The 19152-nt window shown below is 43.0% G+C and overlaps 1 protein-coding gene across 6 annotated transcripts in view; it reads left to right on the top strand.

Annotated features, from left to right (window-relative positions):
- sorcs2 (sortilin-related VPS10 domain containing receptor 2) overlaps positions 1 to 19152 on the top strand; it is a 316012-nt gene that overhangs the window by 130215 nt on the left and 166645 nt on the right. For all 6 annotated transcript variants that reach the window (XM_026297825.2, XM_026297806.2, XM_026297784.2 and 3 more), the window contains exon 3: positions 17569 to 17668. In XM_026297825.2, the coding sequence (XP_026153610.1) occupies positions 17569 to 17668 (100 nt within the window). The remainder of the gene's footprint in view (positions 1 to 17568; positions 17669 to 19152) is intronic.

Genomic DNA, 19152 nt, shown 5'->3' with positions numbered 1-19152 from the left:
TAAGACAATATTCTGTTAGCCCAAGTGGCATTTTTTTGTTGTTTAGAGGGTTAGTCAATGCAATGCTAAGTGAAGCTAGCCCAAAAGCTAAGCACGTTGAGTTGCCTCACGTTAGGAACACCGCGCGATAGTGGTTAGGTGTTATTACAGTATTTTAGTGGTAGTCTATAGAGTTTATAAGCATTGTTTAGATACACGTGAGCCTACGCTGGTTCGTTTTGATTAGTAGACACAGATATCTTATGTTTGGTTTTATGAACGAAGAGTGTGCTTTATTCTTTTTCTATTACCATGGATGACTGTAGTGAACGCCATTGCTCATGGGACTAGTCTGCCCAGTACGGCCAAAGCAAGTCAGTTCAGTCGTAAGCAGGAAGCAGTTCGGTTAAAGCCACCGCTCATCAATACTGTATTAATTTATGTCTACAGGTGGGCCACGTGAGAAATAACAAAGGAACATTCCCACACCAACGATTGTCTCCATCTGTGACGTGTGTAACATAAATTTGGCGCCCAACGTGGGGCCCTGAAATTAGAGACGCCATACTAAAGAGACGAACCCAGAAGTGACTCAAGAATCAAGATGGAGCAATTACAGGATGAGATTATTGCAGCGCTATGGACCCTGGATAAAACCGACCTCCTCAAGGTGTGCCATCATCTGAAGTGCAGTGAACCGTCAGGTGAGGGGTTTAAAGGACAGACCCGTCGAGGCCTTATGCGGATTGTGGAAAGCACAATAGATAAAATTGAAAAGGGGGAAGATTCTCAGGTGGTCCAGCAGTTCATCAGTGATCTCCAGTTGTTCATACAGTCATTAAACGTTCACGACAGAGTCCAACCAGACTTGCAAAAGTCAGAACTTACGGAAATGGAGAGACTTAGACAGGAATATGAGCAACTCCAGAAGGTGCAGGCAGAAGAACGTCGTGTCCTAGAGGAGAAGATAGGAGCATTGGGAACGCAGCTGAGCAATAAAACAGTGGTCAGTGAGAGAGAAGTCAGTTCCCAAGCAACCCTTAAGGTCCCTGAAGTGACTTTAAAGAAAGACTTCAAGATATGGGGTCAAATAGGGGAAGCAGGGCAGAAAGACAAACTCTCTTTTACCAGTTTGACTAATCAGATTGAAAGTGGTCTAAAGAAGGGCTACTCTGACAGCGAAATCATCGAGGCTGTTATAAAAGCTGTTAGTCCTGGCCTCCACCTCAGAGATCTACTAGAAGTCAAGCGAGACCTCACTCTTCCCACATTAAAAATCATATTAAGAGGACATTACAAAGTGGATTCGTCATCTGAGCTGCTTCACAGACTCATGAACATTTCACAAGATCCCAAAGAGTCTGCTCAAGCTTTTCTGTTCAGAGCTATAGAGCTAAGAGAGAAACTGCTCTGTAAGTCAGGTGAAGAAGACGAAGGAGAGCAGTTTAGCCCAAATCTGATTCAACGTAAGTTTCTGCGGTCATTAGAGACTGGGTTGCTAAGTGAAGCAGTCAAATTCCAGTTAAAACCACATCTAAGCGACTCCAATGTGACAGATGAAGTTTTAATTGAGAAGATAAATGAGGCTGCTAGCCTTGAAGTGGAGTGACAAAATAAGCTCAAGAGACACATACCAGCCAGGCCACCTAGAGTAAATGAAATACATACAGAAGCGCACAGTCACCCACACACAGACAGTGGAAACGCAGATACTGAAAGACAGAGTAAAGGGAGTGACAAAAGTAGTAGGGAGAAACAAGCACAGAACAAAGGGCCAGACCCAGAGACGATTAAGCTTATTGAAAGCCTTAAAGCAGAGGTCCTCGAGATTAAGAAACTGTGTGCAGAGTCTGGGGGGACAACACAGAGAACTATATCAGTTAGGCGGCCCAAAGGTTGCCAAGTGTGCAGAGAAGCAGGCAGTGGAGACACATGCCATCATTGTTTTCGCTGTGGACAAGAAGGTCACCTCTCTCGTGGCTGCAGACAAAGCAGGAATTTGCAGGGAAGCGGGAGAGGGTTGCTGAGGCGGGACCCACAGTAGCCCAATCACTCTCCAGGTCCCATATAGACACCTCTTTTCTGCAGGCCGACCCAGTATGCTCAACAAAGCCAAGAGGTGAGCATAAAAATACTATAGCCTCACTACAGCCTAGTAGCTACATGCCCTCTCGACGGCAAAACAAGCTCATCAATCTCATTGGGAGAAGATGCATGGTCCAATGCCACCTAGACAATGTACCGGTGGAAGCTTTATGGGACACTGGGGCTCAGGCGAGTCTTATAAACGACGACTGGAGGAAGAGGCACCTCCCTCATAGCACATTAAGACCACTCACAGAGCTCCTATCTGAACCACTGGTAGCATTAGCGGCAAACGGAAGTGAAATACCATATGAGGGATGGATAGAGACAGAGTTCTACCTGGACTGTGACACTGGTCCTGCAAAGACACTACTGGTACCCATGTTAGTCTCTAGTGATCCCAATGTGGCAGAGCAACCTATTGTCGGCTTCAATGTGATAGAAGAAATGGTGGGCAGGTGGGAAAGGGGCCATTCAAAAACAAAGAATATACAGAAAATCAGTCGAACCTTCTCAGTGTCAGTCAAGACAGCCAAGTCCATGCTTAAACTACTGCACACACCCAATGAAAACCCAAGTGTTGGGACGGTTCAAATAGGGAAGAAAGTGATACGTCTTCCGGCAGCACAGATAAGCACTACATATGTTCGTGCACATGTGGGAGCCCAGTATGCAGGCCAGAGCCTTCTGTTTGTTCCGGATGAAGTACCAATAAACAAGACCTCACCTTATTCCCTAGCAAAATCTTGGGTCATCTAGAAGAAGTAAAGGCAGTGCATCCAATCACAGCTCAATACTCTGGGAAAATAACAGAAGGTCTTAAGGATGACAGCCGATTTCCCCTCCAGTTAAATGAGGTCACCAGCAATTGTCAGTCCAACCATCAGTTACCTCAGTGGGACCCCCCAGTCAAACTAGGCCACCTCAGCACTGACCAGCAGAGCATAGTGAGACAGCTGCTACGAGAGGAGTGCCGCGCATTCGCGTATGATGACAAAGATGTAGGATGTATCCCTTCCCTCAGTATGCATATCACACTACATGACACTACACCTGTGAAAAAGACTTACATTTCAGTACCAAAGCCCTTGCATCAAGAGGTAAAGGACTATCTCCAAGATCTGTTGAGTCGGGGCTGGATTACAGAGTCAAGGTCGCCTTACTCGTCACCAATTGTATGTGTTCGAAAAAGGTCAGGTGAACTGAGGCTGTGCTGTGATTACAGAGAACTCAACAGGAAATCAGTACCAGACAGGCATCCAATCCCAAGGATTCAAGACATGCTGGATTCCCTGCATGGCAGTTCCTGGTTCTCTGTCCTTGACCAGGGAAAAGCCTATCACCAGGGATTCCTGGACCCTGAGAGTCGCCCTCTCACAGCTTTCATAACACCCTGGGGCCTGTATCAGTGGAACCGCATACCATTTGGTTTAAGCTCAGCCCCGGCAGAGTTCCAAAGGAGCATGGAGGACTGTCTAAAGGGACTTCGGGATACTATTTGTCAGCCCTACTTAGATGACAACTTAGTGCACTCGCCATCCTTTGAAACTCATGTGCAGCACATTCGAGATGTCCTCCAGAGATACCAAAGACATGGTGTTAAACTCAGTCCACACAAATGTGATGTCTTTAAGCGTCAAGTTCGATTTCTGGGACGAATGGTGTCAGAGCAGGGCTATACCATGGATCCAGCTGAAATAGCCCCAGTTCAAGCACTCAAAGACAAAACACCAACCACTGTGGGGGAGTTGAGTCGAGTGTTAGGCTTCCTCTCATACTATAGATCTTACGTTCCCAATTTTTCCAAGATAGCCAAGCCGCTATACCAGCTATTGACCCGGCACACAGACAAAACATCACTTCCTGTGCCTACAGCAAGAGTAAACAAGGCCAGTGCAAAACAGAAGGGGCGATCACCACCTAGCACACCCATCATTTGGACAGAAAGTCACCAGGAGGCTTTAAGGGAGCTTATAGACTGTTTGACACAGCCACCCGTTCTAGGATATCCCGATTTTTCACAGCCATTTATACTCCACTGTGACGCCTCACAAGACGGCCTAGGAGCGGTACTGTATCAACAACAAGCAGGCGAAATGAGGGTGATCGCATACGGCTCACGCACATTAACGCCTCCAGAAAAGAACTACCACATGCACTCTGGAAAGCTGGAATTCCTAGCTTTAAAATGGGCAATCTGCGAGCGGTTTCGTGACTACCTCTTTTATGCCCCACATTTTACTGTTTACACAGACAACAACCCTCTGACATATGTCCTTACCACAGCCAGACTAAATGCCACTGGTCATCGCTGGGTAGGGGAACTGGCTGATTTTAATTTTACAATCAGATACCGGCCAGGCAAGAAAAATGCTGATGCTGACGGCCTGTCCAGGCTACCTTTTGACATTAACCAGTTCATGGCACAGTGCACAGTTGAGGCAAGACAAGATGTGATAAAAGCAGCTGCAGAAAGTGTTTTGTTACAGAAGATGAGCATGTATTCTGAGAGCCACATTATCAATCAAAATGCCATTCATCTAGTGCAAGATAGCATGTCTCCCCCTGCTGGCAAGACCCTGTCAGCAGATGAAATCAGGAAGAGTCAAGAAAATGACGCAGTGATTGGGCCTGTCCTGCACTATAAAGTTAGTGAGTATCGGCCCAGAGGTCAGGCCTTCAAGAAAGAGTTACCTGATGTAAAGATTCTTCTGAGACAATGGAACAGACTTCAAGTGGATGCTGAAGGTGTCCTCTTTAGGCGAGTAAATGGTAGAGATCAGCTCCTCCTTCCAAAAGAACACCACAACACGGTCTTCAGAGAACTGCACCAAGAAATGGGACATTTGGGGTCGGAGAGGACACTGGGACTGATAAGGGACAGGTTTTATTGGCCCAGAATGCAAACTGACATTGAACATTTTGTGATGCATGCCTGCGAATGCCTTAAAAGAAAACGGCCCAGTAAAGCAAACAGAGCCCCACTGACCCCCATTACCACTACTTACCCCTTTGAGCTGGTGTCCATAGACTTTTTACATCTGGAGACATGCAAGCATGGATATGAATACATCCTGGTGGTAATGGACCATTTCACACGCTTTGCACAAGCGTATGCAACAAAGAACAAGTCAGCAAAAACAGTGGTGGACAAAGTCTTCAATCACTTTGCCCTGAATTTTGGCTTCCCTGTGCGAATTCATCATGACATGGGACGTGAATTCGAAAACCAGCTATTTTCCCAGCTGCAGAAGGTCTGTGGTCTTCGGGGTTCCCACACCACGCCTTATCATCCGCAGGGAAACGGCCAGGTGGAGCGTTTTAACAGAACGCTTCTCTCAATGCTGAGGACTCTCACGGACAATGAGAAAACAGACTGGAAAGAATCGCTGTCCAAGGTAGTGCATGCGTACAATTGCACTCGGAGTGAGGCCACGGGGTTCTCACCATATTATTTGCTGTTTGGCCGCACCCCCAGACTCCCTGTAGATATACTGTTTAATCTACCAGGCCAGGATCAGCAAGTCGGTTACGAGGAGTATGTGCAGAAGTGGCAGTCACAGATGAGAGAAGCCTATTAAATCGCATCTACAACCGCACGGAGAGAAGCTTCAAGAGGCAAGTACTACTATGATCGAAAGATACATGGTGTACAGCTGTATCCGGGTAACAGAGTCCTGCTTCGTAATCTTAAGGAGAGAGGAGGACCTGGTAAGCTTCGTGCATACTGGGAAGATGCGGTGTATATAGTAGTAGGCCAGAAGAGTCCAGACATACCCGTGTATGAAATTAGGCCAGAGAAGGGAGGTAAAAGCCGCACAGTGCACAGGAACCTACTTCTCCCGTGTGATAGCTTACCAGTGGAAAGAGTTGACAACAGGCCACGGGATAAGCTAAAGAAAAAGACACAAACACGGTTAAGAAAGCAACAACAGATATTACAACCAGACACAGACATGGACAGTGAAGAAGAAGGTGTTCTTGTGTGGAAATCTCCACGCCTGCATCACTTGGATGACAGCAGAACTCATACTCAGACTCTAGGGGCTGACACTGGGGTTCAACAGCTGGGGGAACCCCAAGCAGTAGGTAATCAGCCTGAAGCACGAGAACAGGAAGGTGAGCTTCAGGAAACACAGGACCAACTAGACCAAGAACAACACAGTGAGCAGTCCTCTGGTGAAGAACAGCTTCACCAGAGACACAGTAGTCCTGACGCAGAAGAGGAGTGGACAGCGCCCTCACCTGACAACGCGTATCCACAGAGAGAGCGTCGGCGGCCTAGGGTCCTCACCTATGATCAGCTAGGACAGCCAACTATGAGACAAGTGGGTATAGATCAGATGGAGGTGAGTGCCACACCTACATACTCCAAGAGACTGTGGAGACCATGGGCGTCTGACATCACACAGGCAGCTTGTTGAAGACTGTAGTAACACTGACACAAGCATGCGGGGAGGAAGACAACAGACTAAACATGACAGCTATGTGGCAGTACAATGCAATCAGACTAAGATAATAAAATGGCACGTTTCAGTCTACTAATAAACATGATATGATGGCAACAGACAAAGTGACAATGTTGGCCGAATATGTGTCTGGGTGCAAAGCTAAAAGTTCACTGTATGGTGAGATTGTTTATTTACCTGAAAAAAATGGATTAACATGTATTCGCTGGCGAAATAATGCCAGTAGTGTGTGTAACCACAGTAATTACTGACGGGATGCTGTTTTGAGTGTGGAGGTGAAGAAGAAACAAAAAAAAAAAAAGGGAAATTGCCTCAAGCAAAATCAAGCATTGTTTTTTTTTTTTTTTCCTTTTATTAAGCAGGGGAGGGTGTGGCACTGAGGATATGTCATACGCAAAAGGTACCTCCCCCCCGTACAATTTCTGTGTTTGTTCTACTGGTATTTTGTTTAATTTATGGTTGGTACTGTTGTGTTATGCATTGTGCTACTTAAACAGGGAATAGGTCACTTGTAGAATGAAGACAAATCGTAGTGTAATACACATGTTACACCGCCTGATGGCAGTAGTGGCGCTGAGAGGACTGACAGCAAGGCTCTTACGGCCAAAGCAAGTCAGTTCAGTCGTAAGCAGGAAGCAGTTCGGTTAAAGCCACCGCTCATCAATACTGTATTAATTTATGTCTACAGGTGAGCAATGTGCGCAATCATATTATAGCAAGATAGTTATGTATTGGTAAGACAATATTCTGTTAGCCCAAGTGGCATTTTTTTGTTGTTTAGAGGGTTAGTCAATGCAATGCTAAGTGAAGCTAGCCCAAAAGCTAAGCACGTTGAGTTGCCTCACGTTAGGAGCACCGCGCGATAGTGGTTAGGTGTTATTACAGTATTTTAGTGGTAGTCTATAGAGTTTATAAGCATTGTTTAGATACACGTGAGCCTACGCTGGTTCGTTTTGATTAGTAGACACAGATATCTTATGTTTGGTTTTATGAACGAAGAGTGTGCTTTATTCTTTTTCTATTACCATGGATGACTGTAGTGAACGCCATTGCTCATGGGACTAGTCTGCCCAGTACGGCCAAAGCAAGTCAGTTCAGTCGTAAGCAGGAAGCAGTTCGGTTAAAGCCACCGCTCATCAATACTGTATTAATTTATGTCTACAGGTGGGCCACGTGAGAAATAATAAAGGAACATTCCCACACCAACGATTGTCTCCATCTGTGACGTGTGTAACACAAACTATGCTAAGAAGACACAGGACCGTGGGTGTAGTGATGCTAGCAGCTCTTTCATGTATTTATGCTGTATATATGTCAGTACTAAACCTCATTATTCCAGGTTTGTTAGCCTTACTGCTAAAAGTATAAGTTGACTTCTATGGGAAATATTGGGTTATTTGATGTAACAGTATAAGGTGGTGAATTTACAAACAAGTTTGAAGCTTTTTTCACCCAGTGAGAGATCTTGTCACTGTATTTCTGTATTTTGAGCCTCACACTGCAGTACGAGTCTGAGGGTGATGTGAATTTGTTTTGTTTGTTTTTTCCCAGTTATCTGATCATGTCATTAGACATTTGGTGCTTTGAGCTAAATGTTAAAGTCAGTATGCTAACATGCTTACAGTGGCATAAATGACATATCTGACTTAATACTTAATTGTCATCTTAGTTTAGCACAAGTGGTAATATGCTAACATTTAATAATTAGTAAGGCAGACTAACCAGCTGACCATCATTGCCGTTCATAGAAGCCAAATGCTATTATGGGCACATTGAGGATTAGCAAGCTTTAGGGAAGAATCTTTACATTACTTAGAGTATAGTGCCGTTTTTAGGGATGATCCAAATGTTCAGTCTTTTACACGAGTTAAATAATTCCAACATTCAATTAACATTGTTCCATTAGCTTTCATTACACTCTTCAGGCTGAAAACAACAAAATGCAAAAGCTGTGCAACCTTAATTTTTCAGCACAGCAGTCTAATTTGTAAATTTCTGGTTAGTACATCTAATATATGAACATTTTGTCTGTCTTTAATCACCCAGATGAAATCAGTAATTGGCTTTTTGGGGTGAGAGGTTTTTTTTTTTCCAAAGCTAGAGAAAAAGATAAAGAGAAACATCTTTTGTCTTCTTCTCTTGTGCTGCTGTGCCTCAGTGCGGATATGGAGAAACAAAACAAAGTGTAGGGAGGGTGTTGGGATCATTTGTAGAATAGATTGATTGAAACAGCATAGAGAGGAGAGGCTCTGCTGCTCTGGCTGTGAACAGCATCGTCTGTTTAAGGATTCACAGCCAAGTTCAGTCGGAGGATTTGCTCCTTTTTATCTGCACATTTCTGCTCACTCTGACTTCACACATAACACACAAGATCTAAGTCAAGCCTCACAGATCTAACTGCACACAAACACACTAATGTTTTGTGTGAAGTCTGGGAGAGTGTGGTGTTCAGGATGCATGCCCCTGAAGGGTACTGATGGGGATGTCATCTAGATAAATGTCCCCATTTACTGCCCTTCCTCCTTCTATTCTGCTGGGACATGGGTACATGGAGAGCCCTGCATGGGTGCTACAGAGAAGACGTAGAAGCGTGGGGGTTGTGGCTCTTTTATGGTGCCTTCTGAGCCTCCACTGAGCTGCATCCAACCAGCAGAAGTGCTTGAATCAGAGCTTAACCACATTAGAGCAGGAAGACTGAGAAGAAGCCTGGAAGAAGTGTTTAATCTCAGTTGGGAGAGAGAGGATGAGAGAAGGAAAGATAAGTGGAACTGTTAAGCGAACTTGTCACAAAGCCGTGTTACTGTCAACGCTTTACACTGCTCACATTTCAGTGGGTTTACATGCACTTAATTGTCAGATTTCTGCCAGAGAAATTTGATTTTGTAACACCATGTAAATGTCAAACCTAAAGTTCACAGTGGAAGACTTCTGCAGGAGAAACCTGATTTCCTGAACGTACAGTATACTCTATACGTTTATGGCTTTCTGACAGGGTGTAACTGGAGGATGACAGTTACTTCTGACAGGGAAAGAATTGCTCGGATGTCATTCTGGAGGGAGAAAAGTAAAGATTACACTTCTTGTAGTTGTGTAGAATAACTATTTCTACTCAAACTGAAACGTAAAAATAAAAGGAATAAATCTTACAAGGTCTGTTTCTTCCACTACATTTTTTTTTGTAAAATTTAAAGTGTTCATACTAAGAGCAAAAGGGCTGCATCCTTATATGGTGTTACAGTATATCACCAGTATACATTGGTTTAGCATGACGAATTGTATGCAGGCTAATGGCTCTGGAAGGCTGTACTTCAGGTTGGAGGGAAATGCCACCATTGGCATGTTGCAATGCTCACCATGACAACTTTAAGATGGTTTTGCTAGGCATATATGTTTTCCATGTTCATTACCACAGAAAAGAGACCTGAAGACTGTCAGACATGGTCCAGACAGACCTACGGGGGACCTTAATACCCTGCACAGAGGACACAGATGGAGAGGACTGTTGATCTTCCCTGTACTTCAAAGTTTACTGTCCAATTTAAAAAGCCCACTTTTCTTCTTTCTGTTCCACTTGTGTATTGTAGACTTACTGCCACACTGGCTGCTGTTGCATGTTATGTCGCAGCTTAGTTAAACCCAGTGTTTTCTGTGACGCAGTATATTAAATTGTGCCATTTTCTAATTTCATTCCCTCCTCTGGTTTTGTGTAATATCATCACATATGTTACTTGAGATTTGCAACCTAAAACCTGCAACTTTACTAAACAGAAAAACAGAAGACATGCAAAGCTTCACATATGGATAAGAGAGCCCTTTAGAACTTGCAAATTTACTTGCATTTTAAAATGCTAAACAAGATGCAGGCACCATTTGCAAATCCCCTTTGTGATAGCAGCTTCTGATCTCTCGTGTGCATATATACTTACTGTCTCAAATACATCTTGCTAACAGGGATATGTCAATTTTGACTCTGAACAAAACTGAAATAACTGAACAAAACTGATGATTAGCTGGTATTCCGACAGTATTCCAGAATTCCGGAGAGTATCTTCTGCTTTGTCAGACATGGAGCGTAGATGAATTAGAAATAGGCCACGGCATCTGGCCTTGCATTACAGTATATTTTGGAATGCAGACAATCTTATAAACTGATTATTTGTTTTTTTCACATTCAGGGATTCTGGACATGCGCAGGAGGATTAAATTCTCTTCAAGGATTTTAGTCTGTTCTGATTTATGTTTCAGTTTTTGCTAATTATGCTCACTGGGAGAACCATGAAGTGTTGTTGACAGGATCTAGGGAGTGTGGTTATTTCTCCTGGTAGAAGTGCATTAGTGTTGTATATACAATTTACACTTATATTTCTTTTTTTATGGAATAATTGATGTATAATATTATTTCATTTTCTATGTTTAAACAGGAAAAAAGATGCAAAAAGGACTGTCGGAAGACTTTCATAAGCAGCTTCTCAAATGGCAGCAGTACTTCGCTCTTGATAACTATGCTCCAGTGGTTTTGTGCACTTCAAGAGACTATTCGCCATTGTGTAGTGCTCTTACCAAGTCTGAATCACTGTATCCTGGCTAACTGCATGCTCAGACTCCTTGTAGTGTTAGAGACACATCCAAACAGTATGAGCGATTGCAGCAAAAGCAGATCTGCCACAGAACAGATCCTTCATTTAACACAGTCTGTGACTGTCTGCTCTTATCAATTCTACTTCTACAAATGTCTACTCTTACTCTTTATGGTACAGAACAGTACAGTGCTTTATCTTCCACGTCTTCTCTGCTGAATTACTCATGACGGTGCCTTCAAGGCCCTTTGGCAGTGCAAGTGCCACTTTGATAAAGTGGTGGCAAGTGAGGAGCAGGACTCAAAATTCAAAGTGTACTCAATACTTATTCAGGAAGTAAGTGAAGGAGGGAAAGGTGGGAGAATGCTGATGAGTAATCAGTGGTGTGATGTTTCTCATACTGACATCACTGCACTGCTGGTGAGAAGTTGTTCACACTAAAAACATCAGTTACAAAAAACTGAGGAGATCTGAAGTTTTCATTTAGATTATTTCATTGGTAGAAAGTAGTTAGAATGAAAACTGTCAAAAGCAATTTCTGCAAAACAGTTTTATTTTGTGGAATATAGTTGTCTGTCATGAGCCAGTCAACCCTAGCACATCACTGTAGAAACTGAGACTTGTTTTTCCTAAGATGTGATCTGTGTGGTTTACACCCCTGCTACTGTGATCCCAGGGCCAAAAGTTTACCAGCCATTTATTTTTGATTTCCCTACTGAAACAGGTTCACACTTTATTCTGAGTAGTTGCAATTTTCTGGAGGCATTGACAACTGAGCAGCATTGAGTGTTATGTTCTGTTTATCTAACTTTGTGATTGTCACAACCGGATCACCGCAAAGCTACAAATTTTTTGAATGTGCATTGCAGGCGTCGTTGTAACAAAGTAAATATTCCCACAGGCATTTTGAGCCAAAACAATGTTTTTTTCAAAGTTCACAGCTCTCCTGCAGCTTCTCTCTGGAAGACATGCAGGATCATTCCACTGTCCATTCTGCAGTCAATAAAGCCAGACTTTGACACAATCAGGCCTTAGCAGATGGCCATAAAGCCTTTGTCCTGTGTACACCTGAGACTCCCTGAGCTTTATCATCCATAACCATTGCACTGCAATAAAAAGAAGGGAAAATAAACAGATAGATGGCACAGAGGTGTTGCATGAACTGAAAAAAAAAAATCAGTCGAGCAGAATGGTCAGTTTGTTTAAAAAAATAGATGTGAGCCAGAAAGAGGTTACCACTGATGACCTGTCCATGTGTGAAGCAGGTGGGAGCTCTCCTTTTTCTTTTTTAACATCATACTTCACTGATTCATTGATGAAGCATCACAGAGCTGCTTGATGAAAGTATATTTTTCACGTTTACTAATCCAAAGCATAAAATAGGGTTTGACGTATTGAAAGCCCAATCTGTCAGGTGATATTTATAACGCCTTGACTTTACCAGTGTAAATCAGCTTTAACGCTAATAGTGGCCCTCTCTCAGTAGAATTCTTTAACCCAAGTCATGGCAATTAACTTTTGCTGCAGTAAATCAAAAGCTTCTATCTCCTGTTAATTTGTGGTTCTTTCAAACAGAACGATGGGAAAGCTTAATCATTCTCATCATCATGATCACTTATGACCCAAGCTTTAACCCGCTATGGACAAAATTTGGCACAAATTCCTTTGGGAAACAGATAATAACCCCAGTGAGCAATAATACCCTGGCAAGGAAGCATCTTCCCTCATGCTTTATCACTCTTGTCAGCATGGTGGTGTTGTAATGCACTGGAAATTTTCTCAGCCATGTGTCCCTGTGGCAGTGCTGCACGTTTGCACAGGTGATCGAAAGCTCTGACACCTTCTCCACAGGCAGATATGGCTCAATCCTCTCTATAGTCTTGGGAAGCTGGCTTCTCTCCCAATTGCTGCCCAATTGCTAGTTGGGCTCTCTGGGACATCTGTATGTCAGCCAATCAGTGATGAGCCTTGTCAGACCTAACAGTCTGGTTGTCTGGCTGTCCAACCATGATTCAGACTGACAGCATGTGTCTGTCTCGCCATTTGGCTTCCTGCAGAAATCAGACCTTTAACAAGTCAAGACACATCCAAATGTGTATGTGTCTTGACTTGTCTTTGACCTACCAACCCACAGCTTTACTAGTCCACTGCCTTCATTTGAACCTTTCAAAGTATTAGCTTCTTGACAACAGGGTGACATATTCCTTATAAGATACACATTTCAATCATAACACATCACCAGTTAAGGTGGTGAAGATCCTCATATGGATTTATTATAAATTCATTAGAAATTTGTTTCCTTAAATCCATTCTTCATATCTTGGACACTCTCGATTTGTCTTCCATAAGACGTCAGGCGCTGGGAGCAACCTTGACATATTAGGACATTAAATCTGAATCAGCACCTGTCGCCACCCTAAAGTGCTTCCACATTTCTCTGTTTTCTCAAGTGCATCAAGGAAAATACAATTTCACCGGCAGTGTCTGTCTCTGTCACATCCACTCTTGCAGACACTTCTGTGTCCACTATTCTCTCCTTTTTTCTGTCTCTTGTTATTCCCCTCTCCCTTTCTACCTTAGTGTTCCAGTGGTTTATATGTCAACATTTATTATTTCAGCTCTATTGTTTCTATCAAATGACTTGCATCTATGGCAGCTTGTTTAAGCCATTAAATATCAGAACCAGATATTTCTTCAAACATGTCATCATTATGTTTGTGGAAAAGATTCTGGGAAATGAAATGGCTGACATTGGTACATCTAGATTTAATACTGTACTATTTTTGTAGAAAAATGAAGGGTAATATCACGCTTCCATTGTGTGTTTATGGGTGCCCTGATGGCCCACTTTTCTACAAATATGAAATTTTACTGGGATTGACAGCTACACTGAGTGCAGTAGATTAAATTTGAGTCATTTATTGTCTCTTCTTCTCCCTGTGCTCCTCCATCCTCCTCTCTTATTTAGTCCCCACTTGGTTTGAAAGTAATTATTCCTCATTAATCTACAATAGCTCCCCACCAGTCTATTAATCCAAAGGCCTTGATGGCAGACAGTACAAAATGAGCTCTCCTATTAACTCAGCATCATTATTCTCACCATATAAGGCACTGGGACCACTGACTTTTTGTAGAAACTCCCACCCAAATCCCTAATTAGCTTTATTAGTGTCACAGTGTCTTTCCATTGCTCCTTGACTCCTTCTCCATGTTTTAATACTGGACAAACTTGTTATGCCAGTGGGGTATATATATATATATATATATATATGGTGTCGGATGGTGTCTTTTCATATATATATATATATTTCATATATATATATATATATACACACCAGTTTGTCTGGTTACCAGTTTGTATATATGCCAGTTTGTCACCAGTTTGTCCGTGTGTATCTGGAAGTCCCACAGGATCTTAGCTCGGTCATTCTCCCTCACCTTTGGAGGTGTGTCCCATTTTGACCTTGGGACCTCCAGCCCATACTCGGCACAGATGTTCCTGTACACTATGCCCGCCACTTGGTTATGGTGTTCCATGTACGCTCTGCCTGCTAGCATCTTACAACCTGCTGTTATGTGCTGGATTGTCTCAGGGGCATCTTTGCACAGCCTGCACCTGGGGTCCTGCCTGGTGTGGTAGACCCTGGCCTCTATCGATCTTGTGCTCAGGGCCTGTTCTTGTGCTGCTGCGATTAGTGCCTCTGTGGTGTCTTTCAGTCCAGCCACTGGTAGGACTTTTCAATATTAGCCACCTCTTGTATCTATCGGTGATACATACAGTGCAGGGGTTTGTCCTGCCATGATGGTTCTTGCTCCTCTTCCTCTGCATCGGGCGTCTGTTGCCTGATGATTCCATCACTTGGGGCCATCTTCCTGATGTACTCATGGATCCTTGCTTTTTCATCTCGGATGGTGGCTCTTACGCTCACCAGTCTTGGGCCTCCTTTCTTAGTGTACAGTCTCAGGATGCTGGATTTAAGGTGAAACCCTCCATGCATTGTGAAGAGCTTCCTTGTCTTGACACCAGTGACCTCTCTCTCCTCTTTTGGCCAACTTATTATGCCAGCGGGGTATCTGATGACCGGTAGGCCTTAGGTGTTGATGGCTTGGACCTTGTTCTTCCCATTTAGCTGACTTCTTAGGACTTGCCTTACTCTCTGTAGGTATTTGGCTGTGGCGGCTTTCCTTGCGGCTTCTTCTTGGTTCCCATTTGCCTGTGGGATTCCAAGGTACTTGCAGCTTCCCTCAACATCCGCTATGCTGCCTTCTGGAAGTTTAACTCCTTCAGTCTTGACAACCTTTACTCTCTTTGTTAACATCCGACCAGACTTATCTTGTGACCAAGCATCTCAAGGATCACTGTTGCTATGGTGTATATCAGCTTGTTGGTCTTTCAAATGGTACGTCACTTAATGTAGCGTTTGTGTTGTATCTCTTCAATCTCCCACCACAACCCTGGCCACTGATTGCCCTCCTGCTAATGAAGGACTATGAAAATGTAATAAGGGACAGGCATTGGAGACCTCTGTGTTAAATAGAGATTATCATTGGTTTGTTCCAAGCAATGTTGTGCATAGCAATAGAGTGAATGTGTCAAAAAGCAGACAGGCAATATTAGAAACTAGGTGATGAACATAGTAGAGCATTTTTGCAGCTAATGGGCAGGATATTTTCCTTGGTGGTCAGATAGATAAGTGCTAATGTCTGTTTGCTTGATGTCTTTATAAACTACAAGTTTAAAACTGCTGTCACAAATAAAGTCTGTAGGAAGGTCTCACACAATCACACCCAGAGTGCAGGGACAACGTGGAATAAATCATTTTAAAGTTGCATTCAGAGCAAGTTTTCAGTCTGTAAATTGATTTTTATATATTTAGTGGCTTGAACCAAACACAATGGCAGCCTGGAAGGTAAAAAATCAATATATAAAGTTATTATATGCTGCCTGGGAAATAGTCAGCAGTATATAAACATTTATACATTTATAAAGCATAAATGATTTGCTGGTTGATACTAAAACTTACAAAGCCACTCTCCAACCCTTTTAAATATTAAGACCATTAAGAGCAGATTGGGCTACTTTGTGTGTTTTTTGCACTCACACACAGATGATCCAGCCTCTCAATGGACCTCTACACTTTAGGCCTAGCAGACCCTTACTCCATCCCCTAGTGGCTTTTTGAGATAAGCACTGAGCCCTGGCTGCTAACACAGCCATCAGCGCTAGATCTGTCCGTGTCCTCCAAGTGATCCCAGGTTAAACACCACACACAGGCTGGTGAGGAAGATGAAAACACTTGCTAGCTCACCGCAGAGAAATAGCTCTCCCCTGCTATGCCACTCCATTTTCTCCAGCTGTATCAGAGCACACTGGGAGAGCTGATTGCTGAATGGCTTGGCAGGGCTTCAGGTGTGTATGTGTCTCATTGTATATGTGTCTGTCTGTAGCTGATGTCCCGCTGTGTGAAAGAGTAAATCCTCTCATCCTTAACCAGGCTGACGTGCTAGCTCATCATTCCCTTTCATCAAGACTGGCTCCCTCATGCTGAACTCTCAACCCTCAGCTAAATGCTGCAGAATCTCCGTTTTTGTGTGCTTTGGGTTGCCATTAAAATGCTGGACACTAAAAGCAATGAAAGTAAATACATTATGTGATACATTTGCTTTCTTTAACCCCTGTTTGCTTTTCAGTTGAATTCAGTTTGTTAATCTGTCATAGTCAGTATTTGCTGGACTTATCCTCCTTGTTTACATTATTCGTTTTTTTTCCTGGATTAACCACTCCTCTGTATATTCCTCTCAGGACTTTAAGACATCACCTCACTTCAGCCTTGTTGAGCTGAACCTGTACCGTTTTTTAAAACCTCACCATCATCTGCTCAGTGGGTTTGACTAAGCCGGACTGAAAAAACAATGCAGCAGCTATCTATCAATCGTTACCGCACACAGTGCTCTGTACCTGCTCTTAAAACCGTCAGATTTGGGGATTGGCCAGTACTTCATTGCTAGCCAGAGGCTGCCATGGCATTGTTGTGGCAATGACAGGCTGTCCAGCCATTTCTGATTTGTCACTGAGCTCAGACTGCGGATCACAAAGTGGTAATATGGTGAACAGAGAGTTGATATAGTGCCCTCAGGGCAGTCTGAGAAAATAAATAGGTTGCCCTTTCTCTGTTTTGGCAGATTAGATCTCCCTCTGTCAGTGCAAAGATTTTTTTATGGCACTTCTGTTGTTTTGATATGAAGTATAAGAACCATTTTGGGAAAATAGAACCCGAAATCTCATAAAATTAAATGAACTGTCAATATAATGTTTGTTCATCATTTGTTTTTACAGGTTGTATTCTCTAAATCATTACCATAATGTCTTTTTCTGTTGATACTGTGTGATTCATGAGACCATTGCAAAAGGAGTTTTAAACTAACTGCTGTTTGTTCTTGTCTTTGCCTTCTTTCAGGTCTGCTGACTATGGCACCACCTACACCAAACTTAACCTGATGCCAGGGACTACAATCGTGGTGACCAGTTTCTACATCTGCCCAACTAACAAGAAAAAGGTAGGACAATATATTGATTATTATCCGTGGACCTCTGAAATGCACTGCAGATTTGCACCAACTGTCAGCTTTGCTCTAGTGTGCTGTTGAAAGTCTGAGTTTGAAGAATAGTTTAATATTTACAGAGATACAAGCTGTGGAGTCAAATATGTGTCATTGCAAAATATGATCCACTTACTGTAAATGAAAGACAAACTGCTATTCAAAATGAGAGACACATGGTTTAAATCTGTGAAAATATGTTTGAGCTGTGCCCCTCAGCAACCGCAGCATGGCTAAGGCTAGGAAATGTAAAGGTTCCTCTAAAGTTTTTGACCCTAAGTAGGACTACAGATGTTTCCCCCAGCTAAAGAGCTCCCTGTTTTGTTTACCTCATGCACATGCTACACGTCTGCCTGTGGTTTTGCAAATGTTATATAAGGAAGGAAATGCATTTGGAACATTTGGCAGTGCTCAGGGATACACTTTGGTGAGTAGGATTCACTGTAAACAACAGTTTTGTTTGTTTACAAGGAAACTCCACAGAGCAACTTTAAAGGAGTACTGCAGCAATTTTAAGTTAGTGGAAGGTCAGATGGAAAAAAATGGTCATGTGTAACACAGAGGACAAGGTGTCTTGACTCTTAGACCTTAATGTAGTTAGAGCCGAAGAGACATTATACAACTGTTTGTTTAGGAAATGTGTATACTGACATGATATAAAGTGAACCTCACGTGCCGTATTAAATTGGCTCTTTAAAGACATGCTACCAGGAAGGAGACTGGTTATGATGGAAAGCTAAAAATGACCTGCTGCATTGTACCAAGATATGAATGCTGGACTGCTGCACAAAACTCATGCATTAAATAGACAAAGCAAAGCCCATCAGACATCATTTGAAAGCTTCCCTAATGACATATAGTTTCTAGATACCCAGGCTTTATTCACAGCAAGCAACATTTATATACATTTTGAAATGATCAGGACATTAATTATGCTGTTGCTAATCTTGAATTGCATTTTTCCCATTTTTTTGTAATTTTGCACGTTTGGTATTCCACATACAACATCCTTTGGCCACATACATCACTCCCAGCCGTTTTCCAGCAATTCAGTTCACAGGTTGCTTCTGAACTCCAGGGAATTTCAAAGGCCAGGCAGCAGCTAAGCTGAGCCAAGAGGTACAGTAGGTGACTTAAGCTGAGACGCGACTAAACTGCCAACTGTGGCAGCCTGTCTAATTGGCCGGCGTTATTGCTGGGGTCCAGGGTTCTTCCAGTCGATGAAGAGATAGAGGGAGATTAGATGTAGTCACTTTTTTCACTCTCAGCTCTAGTCCCTACTCCAATTGTCTGCACAGGATCTGACGTCTCATCTTCTTCGCTCACTCTCACACACACACACATAGAACGCTAGGCCAGACAGCATGGGAGCATTTAATTGCATGGGAATGGAGTTATCTTAATTTCCCTTAGGGACAGAAAGAGAGACAGATAGAAAGGAG

The sequence above is a fragment of the Mastacembelus armatus genome, chromosome 18 (genome assembly GCF_900324485.2).
Source record: "Mastacembelus armatus chromosome 18, fMasArm1.2, whole genome shotgun sequence".
Classification (NCBI taxonomy): domain Eukaryota; kingdom Metazoa; phylum Chordata; class Actinopteri; order Synbranchiformes; family Mastacembelidae; genus Mastacembelus; species Mastacembelus armatus.
The sequence above is the reverse complement of the archived record's forward strand: the minus strand, read 5'-3'. Positions and strand labels throughout refer to the sequence as shown.